The following is a 12656-nucleotide window of genomic DNA, read 5'->3' as shown; positions in this document are numbered from 1 at the left end:
GGTGTTTTCCCTACTGTAGGGTATCTTGGCACTGCTCCAATAAATGGAGAAAAATTGCTTCTTGTCCTAGTATGGGTAGGCCTAGGCGGTTCTTCTGGTTGCCTGTTAGGGCACGGCGTAGAGGCCTCCTCAGCCATCTCGATTTCTGGATTATTATCCATTAGTCGTTTGCTTGTGCCTCTAAGGTCCTTTGAGGCTAGTCTTTTTTTGTTATTTTTATTGTTTTGATATGTCTGTGTTTCTTGCTGAATTTGAGCTTCAATGAGCTCCTGCGTTCCTATTGGCCCCTCTAGTCTTGGCATTAGAGCCCAAGCTCTGTGAGAAAATTCTCACAGGCGTGAGATAACGAAGGAAGGCCTCCTTCTTCTCCCTACTGCGCGCTAGCGCCTTAGCTGCAGGTGTTAAAAGTGCTGTTAGTCGATTCCTCGTGGTCGGTTCTCCTAGATAGCGTGCTTTCCTAGCGGTTTCCAGAAAATTCGAAGTTGGTGGTTGTTGAAACTAGTATAATTAGAGTAATAAATCAGTGAAGGGAGAGTAATATGGTTGAAGAGGTCTTGTAGAACGAGTTTGCATGCACCCAAGATACATAAAAAGAAATGGAAGAAGCAGCTAGTTGTACAGGTATCCTCCTTTTATATCTTCCTTCATGATAGCTTGCTTAGGTAATCATATGTGAGCTTTTCCCTTCACTACCACGTGACCTTCTCTAATGGTGATAGAGGCGTAGCCCCTTACAGAGAGTATATACGAGTTACTCAGACCAAAGTGAAGGTAAAACTCAAAAGTATATGCAAGCAGGGAGAAAAACTTTCTTTTTTGCCGTTGGTTAAAAAGAGTAAAATTTTAATGTCCTACTAAGAAGTTATTGGTTATGAAATTAGGTAGCGAAGTCTCTATAGCTTGCTTTGTGAAACACTTCCTCCCACCAACTCTAATAACTTCATGTTATCCTTCTCCACACGAGAAGAAGGTGGCTTTCTCTTAACGATTATATAGTAAAACATTTAACAAGCCCCCACTACCAGTGGATCCCCTAGTCTAACACCTTGTACAAGGCTAATACTCTGTATATCGGACCTGTAATTACATTCAACGCTCCACTCCTCGTACAACACATACACATGATCCTTCTCTTCCCAAGGGCCCTTTGCCGCAATCATACATACAAACCCAGTGTTCATCTCAGTCCCACTTCCCCCCTCATCACACACTCACTGCCCACCAACCCGCGTATCCCCTGGGAGTAACCACCCAAACTCAATATTAACCCTAAACATATGCGACCTCGCCGCAGCCCGAGGTCCCTTCGTCCTCGCCAGCGGCCGCGGCCTCAGCCTCTGGCGCCGATTGAGCGTCTCCATGATTGGCCCCTGCTGCAGCTCAGGCGGTAAATTCGCGGGATCGATTCTGACGCCCGAGCAACTAAAACAAACGGTGATGTATTCTAGGTTACTCGGTAGTTTGGGTTTCTCGCCACATGGACACATGCGGCCGATGCCTCTGGCTCTGCGATTATTGAAGACGGTGTTGGAGATCCTGTTTTCAGGCTGAGTGGCGTCTTGCAGGCGGCAGCGTTTCTTGCCTGTTATGACTGGTTTTGTGTGCCGGCGCAGGATGTCTTCTGCATTGGTGTAGGGTCTCCAGCAAGTTTCTAGAAATATTGTGTCGCGGCAGGCATGGCAGTGCGTGTTTGCCCATATTGCAATGGATGTTGTAGCGCACGTGCATAGGTCTTGGAGGCCGTTGGCTAGCGGCCATTGACGTGCCCATATGACACTTGAGTTGCCAGGTGCAGGTGTACCCTGGCGCATCCAATATAGTTCTACTTCGCCGCGGATACAGCTGTGGCAAAGTTGGTTGCGGTGGCCAGAATGATAGTTCGCGGTTGCTTCGGCGTCGACATAAACGACCTTTCCTGGAAGGTAAGTGGTTTCGTGTACTCTGCAAAATCCACAGGTGACAATTGGATTGGGCAATGGATGTATGTGACCGCCATACAGAGAGGGTGGAGTGGTAAGGTTTAGCCCGGGCAAATTAAGTCCAGGACACCAAGCTAGTGTTGTAAGATCACACCCAGGGGCTCCAATCGGGCGGCCCACAGCACCACAATGTCTAAAATCGTGGCATGAGAATATGGGCGGCGGTGTTCCCGGATCACTACTGTGTTCATCAGAACTAGGTGACGAAAAAATACATGACAGGGGTGATGATGGCCCGACACTTTCGGTCTCATTGATGACAATCGCAGATAGACTCATTGAATAGATTTCGGTTGCAGATGTCTTCGACACTTAAGTAAATGTGAAAGTTTTGTTTTTTAGCGGAGATACATCCTGTCTACAACGTCTGCTGTTCATTTAAGAAGTGATCAATAACTACGCTGCTCACAGAGACATCTTTCGTAATGGAGGATGGTTCAAAGAAACCCCATAACAATACCATTGTGTTGAACGAACAAGGAAAAAACCTCCAGCTTGGAAGACCCGAAGATAACAAAGACAAATTGACTTGAAATCTGCCTCGGACAAAGCAACTCTTAGTGCCTTGCAGATACATCTTCTTTCTTTCCTCACATTGCCTTTGATGTCAGCATAATATCGACCTTCAATCATCAACCAGTTCAACTATATCGCCAAATTCGCGAAAGAGCCAGGGCTCCAAGTCTGTGAAAGCGTCGGCAGTTGACTTTTCCAGAGACGGAAACATCTCAATGGACTCTTCAGCTATCTCTGATATACCGGTAAATTCGTCCTCGATCGTCGATGGCTTCTGGCTTTTCTTTAGTGCCAGAAGTGCTAGATTATCATTTGAAACTGTAAGATCTTGCGTACTCTTACCGTCACCCTTTTTCTTCGCCGGTATTAGATGTGCATCTCCAACTTCTGAGCTACATGTATTGTCTTTGGGGGGCGACTCCTGAGGTGCGCAATAGCATTCATAGATTGATGTTCCTGGAGCACCCTGCGTACTACGGTATAGACCGTCGAATTCGTCATCCATATAATGATGATCCTTGTTCTGGGTCTTATGGTCGGCGCAGCTTGGAATTTCTTCCATTGTCCGTATCCTTCCAGTATCATCCTTGTCTTTATCTTGTAGATCTTGCGAATCAGCCAAGCCAATCATTGCGTCTCCGAGCAGTGAATCGTCGTCACCAAAGGCGTCCGATCCTGCAAAAGCGTCCAAAGCAACTGAGTTACAGATCATGAGGTTCTCGTAGTCGGATTCCATATTCTTCATATCATGGAATTGGAGTGAATCGAAACAATCAAACTGGTCATCGAATGGTACATCGCCGTAGTCGCTAGAGCCGTGAGGTGGCTCGTTGCACAACGATTCTACAAGAAGACGATTCATTCCATCTTCATGACAGTCACGGTGAGAAGATTTTGTATCGATCGTTGAATGAACTGTAGAGGATTCGTTATTCCCAGCAATCTTGTGAAGTTGGTAAAGTCCGCGGTACTCTTTCGGTCCAGCTGTAATGGAATCGGATTTCTTCTTCTTTTCTTGCTGAGTAAGATCTAGCTCTTCAATTGGAGAAGTGATTTTCCGCTTTGACGTTGTGAGCTGAAGCTTGGTTTGAGTTTCTTTACCCTTTGGCGACGCCTGCTTTTGTTGTAGGTTTGACCGCTTTTCGCCCAGCTGCACACTTTTAATTGTGGCTTTTCTCTTGGACGGTTTGTCCATACCTTCCTTGCAGCATAGATGTTTGCATGCTTCGCGGTCTTTGCAGGGGTGATTACAGGCCCACTTTCCGTTGGCAAGCTGCACTGGATCTTGGTCACTTGCTTCTTTCCTAGCTTCGCGCATCCTTGTGGCATTCTGAACCTTTCCAGTGTTCCTCTCTCTGTTCGGGTTAGTCTTGGAGGGCTTTTTTTGGGTCATAGAATCAAGGGGATCGGCATATGAGTCGATGTGGTCGAATTCGAGGTTACTGCAAGCGGCTTTGACGAGTGTGTCATCGTCAAGACCATCGTCGCCAAAATCATCACTTGCAGCTGTAAGTTTTCGCGTTGCTTTGATGTTCTCGATACGTCGTTTTGACATATTGGACAGGTGCGGTGTTGAAGTACTGGGCTCAGAAGGTCTCGGAGTCGGATACATCGATCGGGGTATTTGAGGTCTAACAGTAGCGCTGCGCATACTACCAGCTAGAAATATCAGTCAATAGCATGAAAAGAGCAGCTAGTACATACCTATGCCATCACACATGACATGGCAATTGACCAGCTGGTCAGGGCTAGTCAAAAGAACTGAAACCGTAACCATTTGACCGGTGCCAATTTTAGGGCCGCTGCAAAAGGCATAAGCGCCGATCGTATTGGGGGAAACAAGTTAAATACCTCATGCGAGCAAAATGCATCTTGCGCCCGTCAGATGTCTCCATCAATAGGCAAACATAGACGAGTTTGTTGTTGAACCACTGGGGTACGCGTTCGGTTATGAAACCAATATCCGTCTTAATCTGTATCTTGACCCCTTCCAAAGTTTTGGTGATCTTGAAATCTCTTAGCAAAACTTTAGACAACTTTTCGGGGTTTTCTTACAGTAGCAGGTTGCGCTTGGAGCGAAACGCGAAGCTTTGGAAAGCCCTTCGTCCTTTCGAGCACCTGGAGGCCATAGGGGGGATTCCTTCCGAGAAGGGCTTCGATTCGGTGTGGATCGCAACCTTCGAGATCCTCGACACACTTGATTCCTGCGTTGACGAGCCTTCTGACAGAGACTACACCTAGACCCTCAATTTGCTTCATTTGAAGCGGGCTGTCATCCCAAATTCTAGCACCGAGGCTTCGCTCCAGCATCAGTGCATTCTGAAGGCTAACAGAATCGCCCAACTCGATTTGACAGTCGATAATGCATCGGACTAGACTGCCTATATTTTTGAACACCATCGCAATCTCGCTCATGTACTGCATCTTGTATTTAGCCATCTCGCCATCCCAGGGAATATCGGCAGATCCGAGCACAGATTGAATAATGAGCGATACCTTGTGCGCTGGAAGGTCTATATTGATGGGGATAGGCAATCGGATCGAAGGTGACTTGTTCAGAAGCCTGTATAATGATTTTTCACCTTGACGGAAACGTATCGTCGAGTATTCTTTGGCTTGCACAATAGCCGAGAGCTGAAAGTGTTAGCATATTCTACAAAAAGTAATCAAAATTATCAATTACTTACAATCTCCGAAAGCGTGGACTTTGCCGGCAATCCCATGAACAATTTCATCGTTTCAAAATGGACATAGTACTGCGACATGGCGTTTCCAAACTCTGTAGTTCTGAACATCTCTTTTCCAGAGACGAGATCATATTCTCGCAGGAGATTGACGTCGCGAACGCAGATATCGTCTATCTGCTCCTCGATGCTTTGACCACTTCGAGCACCCTGAAGTTTATAGTGCTCAGGATTTTGCTGCAGCCGAACGAAAAGAAAGGTACCTTTGAGCCATTTTCTAGCCGATGGCAAATCCCGGATTGTCCCAAGACCAATCTCAGCATTCATATGGTCAATCAAGTTAAGATGAAGCTTGCTCTCTATCACTTCTTGACCAGTGACCATCATTTCGTATCGACGGACCTTCGTCTGGCGCGTCATGATGACTGCTACGGCCGTGCTGTCAAACTGAGGGCGGCCCGCGCGACCAAGCATTTGCATCATCTCCAGATCAGAGTATTCCTGATATCCTCCCTGGCTCCAGCCTACAGTGTTCTTGATTATAACAAGGTGGCAGGGAAGATTTACTCCCACAGCGAGTGTTGAAGTGCAACAAATGACACCAATTTCACCAGCGATGAAAAATTTCTCAATCTGCATCCGGTCGTCTGTGTCAAGCCCAGCGTGATGGAACACTACCCCCGAGGCAACCATATCTCGAAGATCTTTATTGAGCAGGGGAACAGATCTCGATGGTGCTTTCCAGACGCGGTCTTTGGATGACCTAGAAGACCACCAACTTGCGAGTAGCTTCGCTGTTTCAAACGCGGATTTTCTGGTGGCGCAAAACACCAGTATCGGCTTGCGTTCGGAGAAAGTAGTTATCACATCTGTAATCTTTGAATTGAGAACTTTCTCGAATCCAAACTCGTTGCTGGTGTGAGAGACGTAGCCGCACACATGCTTTCGGAGCTTCACAGGCCGGAACTCTTCGCCGAAATTTTCGTTTACCGCTGGTGTGTCTGATTCTAAAGTGCTCTTTCCAAGCCAAGTTGCGATGTCCTTGAGATTGGGAACTGTTGCTGATAATGCGACAAACCGAACATCTGTCCCAATAGACTTCATTCGAGATACCACCGTCTCCAAGGTGGCGCCGCGGTCTTCTTTGAGGATATGAACTTCATCAATAAGAAAGACTTTGACGAGATTCATGAGCCTCTCACGATCTTTCCATTTCCTTGTCATGCTGTCCCATTTTTCCGGCGTTGTGATGATGATGTTTGCGGATTGCACGTTTCGGAGATCTGCAATGTCACTATCACCGGTAAGCTCGGCACATTTCAGACCGATTTTGTTGAACTTGACTTCCCAGTCACGTTGTCGTTCTGAGCACAAAGCCTTGGTAGGTGCTTGATAAACAATCTTGTATTGCCCAGTTGCATTTGTAGCATAGGCTCGGCATACAGCGAGCTCAAGGATTACTGTTTTTCCACTTCCAGTTGGAGATGCGAGAACGAAATTGTTGTCAGTACGGAAGATAGTGTCGAAACACTTGGACTGGACGGCATTGAATGTTGGATAGGGAAATATTGTCCGAAGCCGGTCTGGCAAAGTTGCAACAGGGACGAGACGAATACCCTGACAGACAGGAGGTGCATTTGACATATCCACTTGGGCTGTCTGTAGCTCGGGAGGGGTTAAGCGTCGACTGTGGCGAACGTTTTCGTCTCTTCGCTGAAGAGGGTGTGGCTGTTGGTAAACGATGTCGGCCTCGGATTCGATAGATGCCATCTGCTGGTAAGGGTTTGTATACCGATGGTCCTCATGTCCTACATTGTGTTCGTGGTTATCGTTGAACACTCTGGTCTGTTCGCCACGCTGTGCCGTAGCGATAGTGGTTTGCTCGGTGCGACGCTTACCAGCCTTGAACGCTGGGCTGGATGATAGGCCTATCGGAAGATCGGAACTCGGTTCATGAAGGTGGGCAGGAAGGTTGGCAAGACGACCTAATAAACAATGAGCATGTTGATTGACAAGCATACTTTTCCCGAGCTTACTCATTTGGCCACCAATATCTTTCTCATGATAGGTTTGATGGTCATCTACCATGTTAGTAACTGTACCGTTAATAGTAATGAATTAATTGTACCTTGCATCTTGTATGAATTGCTATTGCTGGCACCATTCCATGGTTGCGAGTAGATAGGCATTTCATTATTCGAGAATACAGACGGGCCGGGTGCGAGCGACAATCTCCCCGTGCTTTTCGCGGCTTGTATCTGGCGGCTAGGGTACGGTTGTTGAAGTAGTCTGTTATCTGTAAAGCATTAGTGAGACTACATTCCGCGCAATCGAATGCATATAGATACCGAAAGAATCCAGCTGGGATCCCAGGCCGTCCGCGATGTCGTCTTCGACCACGTCGTACATGGGGTCTTCGTATTGAGTGGCTCGGTAGCGGTCTCGGGGTGGGATTGGACGTGGCGGCTGCTTGAAGGGAGGCTGAAGGATGTCGTATTGTGACGCTTGTTGCGAACTGCGCGGCAGTTTGGCCTGTCGATAGTGTTTGTCCATTCTGACTTGGCAAATGCTGAAGTAAGAGAGGTGAAGGTTAGGGGAGAGGAGATGGAAGAATGCAAGCTGAGGCTGAAGCGAAATGGTGAGAGATGGCGCGTCAAGTGAAGAATGTCGGGACGAATGCAGAAGGGACAATGGAGGAAGCGGCGACCAAGAACGATAGTTTGCAGAGGGCTGCCCTAACAGCCATGTCATGAATGACGGCATTCGGAATCTATCTTATTGTCGCAACAGAACTTTACTCTACTACTATTGCAGCAGTATTGATTACACGGATCGGTCGCATGGAGGCAGTGCATTGGAGCTTGACACTCGAATCCTCTCGCACAAATGTGCGAAAAGATGTCTATTTTGAGACTCACTTATATATACACATCATCTTACCAGCTCAAGTAATTGAACAGCTTGACTTATCAGGAGCGCGAACCTATTTATCGTACTTATTTACTAAATTTATGTTGTACCGTCCTCAAGCCTCTCGTTTGTCAGAACGTCGTTCCATCGTTGGCGATCCGGGTGTTTGTTTATGCGACCCTTCAGACGATGGATTCAAAGCCTCACGTTCGTTGTAAGAGCCGCCCACTGTGTTTTTTTCAAAGTCGGTAGTGGTTGCTGACGAGTGCTGCATCCCTCGATCTGGTCTGGTGTAGAGATAGGTCGCAAATAGGACAACGCAAGTACCCACGAAAAACTATCACTTATCAGTACTGATTGGCGCATGAAGCTGCGGTCGACTTACCGATGGTGTCACCTTGAAGTCGAAGAAGTGGACGCTGGCAATGCAGCTCAGAAGAATGGAAATTGACGTCGCGAAATTCTTGGCGATGTTGTCCGCATAATTAATCACCAAGGCGACAATGACGCCGCCGGCCGCCTGAAACCCAATGGCAGTCCAGACTACCCAATTGTAGCCAGCGAAGAAGCCAGTCTTTGCAATGATTTCACCATCCTTCCAAATCACACCCAAGAACAGTGCTGGAAACAGCGACCAGAAGGAAAGCTGGCAATTGCGCACCCACAATGTTGTACTCTTTCCACTCGGCGAGTCTTTCAAAATCTTTTCAAATGTCACTCCAGCTAGACCCGACAATGCGCAAGCCACGAGCACAGCAATGAGTCCGACACGTTTGTCCATATGCGGCATTTGGGCTGCACGGTCTGCATGTATGCCCTCGTACGATCCGGAGCGCTTTCCCATGCGCACTGAAACATGGCTGCCGAGCTCGTGCAGGTGCTCTAGAGTTTTTGTCCAAGGCGACGAGGCTGATCCAGAGGTGGAGGATTCAGACATTGCTTGGGGTACCTGTATGATGGACACGCCGACAATGAGCAGTAGAAGCGACAACCATTTGCGCATTGAAAGAGTCCTTCCCAGTATCATCACACTAAAGATGGCGGTTGTCAAGATCTTGAGCTGGTAGGTAACCTGAAATGTCGCCGCGTCCAGATTGCTGACCGCCACATATTGCAGGTTGTTCTGTATAGTGTATAATACGGCAGGTATCGCGAGCTTCCAGCTCTCGTTTGTGAAAACGGCCGTCACCAGAGTGTAGAGTAGCGTCGCGAGCGTAGTGTTTGACGGAAGTGCTTTGGACATTTCGTACAATGCCTATTCGCCTGTCAGCGCGCGCCGTTTGACCGAGTCGGCATACTTACCATTGTTAGGCTGATTGCCAACTTGATTACTTCGTTCAAGAAGACACTTGTACTTGTGTGGTATCTTTGTCCTCCAGCCAGGGGCATGATTCTCGAGTAATGCATAATCTGGTGCGCGTTAGCCACTAAACTAGTTCTCTTGCCGGCTATCCAGTGCTCTGTCTTCCTCGTCGGTAGGGCAACGGTCTTGGTTCGTCGCATGGGATGTCATACCAGTATGAGGGCCGAGTTCTGGACTGTCAACTGCGCAGGCGTTAGCTTGTCTCCCACAACAACCATGCAGCAGAGCGTCTAGGTACCGTGACCAGCGAAAGGTGCTTCATCGACACCCCGCCGAGCGTTCCAGTCACAGTTCTAACCACCATTTTGTCTTCCAAGTCGCGCACTCGTCTGTTGAGATTGGGCGGGCAGTATGGCGCATGGGCGGTCGAGGTCGATGTACGGCAGGAGGGCAAACTGGAGGTAAAGAAACACGGAGCCTAGGGCACTGAGAAACGGGCGCTGCTTGCGAACATGGCGATTATCTCAGCCGTCGATTCCCGCGTCAGCGCTCTCGAGGCTCTAGACGCGCTACTGCAGGCCATGCGACAGGGGTCCCTGGCGCCGATCGCTTCTTGGCGCCTCGAAATACAGAATACTGCGCACTAGAACGCGTCACGCTTCTCACACGTGTCTGGAACACCGCCACTTGCAGCTTGCATGCTTCGGGCCTTCCATCTTGCAGTCTTACCCTCACGTCCCAACAGACCGCACTTCCAGCAATAGCTTGTTATCAACTAAGATCGTCGTTTCAACATTGCGATGCTTATGTACAGTCAGCGTCTGCGGCCTCGCCTCTTCGTATTACCCAATTGCCCTTCTCCGGAAACGGATCATGTCACAGTTGCACTTCAGCACGCGTATCTTGTATATGACATGCGAAAAGGCCAGCAGCGTGCACGAAGTCGAGAGCGGAGACACGGCAAGTGACAATGCAGTAAAGGGCACAAAGGAATCCCTCCGGGTAAACTATGTCTGTACTGTAGAGTCATCCCCATTGGATCACATGGTCTCACGAAGGGGAAGCAAATTACAAGACCTGGCCACATATTGGATTTCATTCATACCGTGTCTAAGAGCTGACGGCTGGGCTCCCTATGCACTGACATCCCCGCTAGCCCGAACACTATTCACCATTAACTTGGACTCTCAGCCCACAAGACCGCAACAGGTCATAGGTTGCTGCGCAACTGTAGCATGCTTTACCCCATATCGATGTATTCGCCCCTGAACACCGCCCGCAAAGAAAGTGTTTATTGCATCTCCACACAGCTGCCTGGAATCAAGACATCGAATGCCACCTCGAGATTGTTTCGCTGCATGACCACCCCGAGTTTCGAGCCATATCATATGTATGGGGCGACACAGCGGTCAAGTTGCCCATTACGGTCGACGGACATCCGTTCTGGTAACGTGACTTACAAGCTCCCCTAAAGCAGCAGGAGATTGTCCGACGGACAGGTTGCGACACGGATCTAGCACTTGTGGATTCGTATTGTGTCGGTGCACAGGGTCGCATGCGAGCCTTGTGCTTACTAAGATCTAAAATCTAGCTTGCTGAAAAAATAGTCAAGTAGTCATAGTATGTGGTATTAATGAACTAACGTCCCTTGAAGATTTCAGGACCCACATAGAAGCCAGCGTGATACGAAGAAGATATCCTCTCAAGCTCTAGCTTGAGGGAATTCTGGTGAGTCTGGTTCAAATCTATCTATTAAGAAGATATCGCAGTTGTGCAGTTCCCAGCCACAGTGTGCAGTGTGGCACGCAGACATATCATCACGCTATTGCATACCAAGTACCACGCTGGTAGACAGGTAGGGGTTAAGTAAGGTTTACTCAGCGGGGCCCGACTTCACGGAGCTCTAGCTCAGCAACGGGGCACAGGATCAATCGCGCAACCTCTTTTCCGCATCAGGCGGTAGGACGGCTAACATCAGGAGAGTGGACGCTGGTCTGATTACAAATGCTTTCCAACCGTTCCGTACAGTCTTGCAAGTGGAACCACCGCTGCCTGAAGACCATACTTGGGATCAGTTCATTCACTGCATCACGTCATGGTGCCATATGGCTGCGCTTGGGATCACAGCTGATCAATATCATTACTCAAAGCACTCACGAAATGAAGTCTTCTGGCTGACAGTCACTAACGACACTTGGCAACTGCAGCGCTTGAATTCGGTCGACGTGATTTCTGCTCCGCCTGAGCACAATGGCGAGATCTTCACCGCATACCGAAGTTAGTCGAATGGCAGAAGGCTTTTGGAACTGGGCCCAGTCCTATCTAAGAGAAAACGAAAAGAAGATGCCAGAGCATTTAAGTAGTATGCATGAGATCAGGGGCCTTTTACAAGTCGCTGGGCGGAGCGGCCTTGGACCGGGAATTTTTTCTAACAACGGATGGCTACATGGGTATGTATCCGCCTGAAATGGCGTTTAGGAATAGTATTACTCTTTTATCCTGCAGCAAAGTACCATTTTGTATTCGGGCTGTTCAATATGCACAGCAGGGCTATTACAGGATTGTTGGGGACACCTATGTGCACGACTTGATGGATAGGGAAGACACTATTCATGGATGGGGTGATGGGATCGTTCAGATACACCTCTATCGAGCAGACCCGCCCGCTACTTGGAGTAGGGAAGGACAAAACTTTATTTGCGGGTAGCGCAGTGACTGACTCGGTACGGAGGTGCCTCACAAAAGTTTTGTCCTGCCAAGAATAATTTAGCCGAAATCTGGCCGCTCTCCTACACAACGCCTATCTCTCCCCTCTATATACTCATTACCACCTTGTAGCTCAATTATCTTTGGAATATGTATAAGAATACGCTCAATCCAAGCTTGGATCTTAGCTTGTGGGAGATCTCTCCAGCAATTTAGCCAGATTCTAGTTGCCTCCGTTCTTGACTGTGGAGCTCCTTTCTTTGTAGTCTCTCTCTTCATGTAGAACCAGCATGGCTCAATACAGTTACAGTCTGGAGAGTTGCCAGGCCAAAGTAGTCTCTCGACGTTGGATAGACTATAGACAACGTTCTGATACTGGTGGGCGTGCCCAGGTGCCTTATCCTCCATAACTACGGTCTGAGGCCTATCTTGGAGGCACTCTTTGGCGAAAGGAATCAGCTTTGGGATCAGAACGCAGCTCTGATATCTCCACCAGTCTATACCGCCTTTGGACGAACGCACTAGCTTGCCTGTCTGCTCTGTCCATCTCCATTGAGG

At 48.4% G+C, this 12656-nt stretch overlaps 4 protein-coding genes across 4 annotated transcripts; all 4 read right to left on the bottom strand.

Annotated features, from left to right (window-relative positions):
• Positions 1 to 1211: 1211 nt before the first annotated feature.
• SETTUDRAFT_30192 (uncharacterized protein) lies at positions 1212 to 2258 on the bottom strand (the record flags this gene model as incomplete). The annotated part of the gene is made up of 1 exon (XM_008022014.1): positions 1212 to 2258. The coding sequence occupies one exon, from the start codon at positions 2256 to 2258 to the stop codon at positions 1212 to 1214; it is 1047 nt and encodes a 348-aa protein (XP_008020205.1).
• A 346-nt stretch (positions 2259 to 2604) lies between these two features.
• SETTUDRAFT_84611 (uncharacterized protein) lies at positions 2605 to 7198 on the bottom strand (the record flags this gene model as incomplete). The annotated part of the gene is made up of 6 exons (XM_008022158.1): positions 2605 to 4154; positions 4200 to 4297; positions 4347 to 4501; positions 4551 to 5129; positions 5183 to 6987; positions 7036 to 7198. 6 exons carry the CDS (start codon positions 7196 to 7198, stop codon positions 2605 to 2607), a joined length of 4350 nt encoding a protein of 1449 aa, XP_008020349.1.
• An 855-nt stretch (positions 7199 to 8053) lies between these two features.
• SETTUDRAFT_113590 (uncharacterized protein) lies at positions 8054 to 9825 on the bottom strand. Its single transcript, XM_008022591.1, has 5 exons — positions 9691 to 9825; positions 9605 to 9634; positions 9392 to 9499; positions 8475 to 9344; positions 8054 to 8426 (listed from the first exon to the last, which is right to left on the bottom strand). The coding sequence occupies exons 1-5, from the start codon at positions 9754 to 9756 to the stop codon at positions 8205 to 8207; spliced, it is 1296 nt and encodes a 431-aa protein (XP_008020782.1). The 5' UTR covers positions 9757 to 9825; the 3' UTR covers positions 8054 to 8204.
• Positions 9826 to 12158: 2333 nt separating this feature from the next.
• On the bottom strand, positions 12159 to 12620 carry SETTUDRAFT_86192 (uncharacterized protein; the record flags this gene model as incomplete). Its single annotated transcript, XM_008022259.1, has 1 exon — positions 12159 to 12620. A coding segment is annotated over one exon (462 nt), but the record flags the coding sequence as incomplete, so codon positions are not given.
• Between the last annotated feature and the right edge of the window lie 36 nt (positions 12621 to 12656).

Source organism: Exserohilum turcica, assembly GCF_000359705.1.
Source record: "Exserohilum turcica Et28A unplaced genomic scaffold SETTUscaffold_1, whole genome shotgun sequence".
In the NCBI taxonomy this organism is placed as follows: Eukaryota; Fungi; Ascomycota; class Dothideomycetes; order Pleosporales; family Pleosporaceae; genus Exserohilum; species Exserohilum turcicum.
This window is presented reverse-complemented; position numbering and strand designations above follow the sequence as displayed.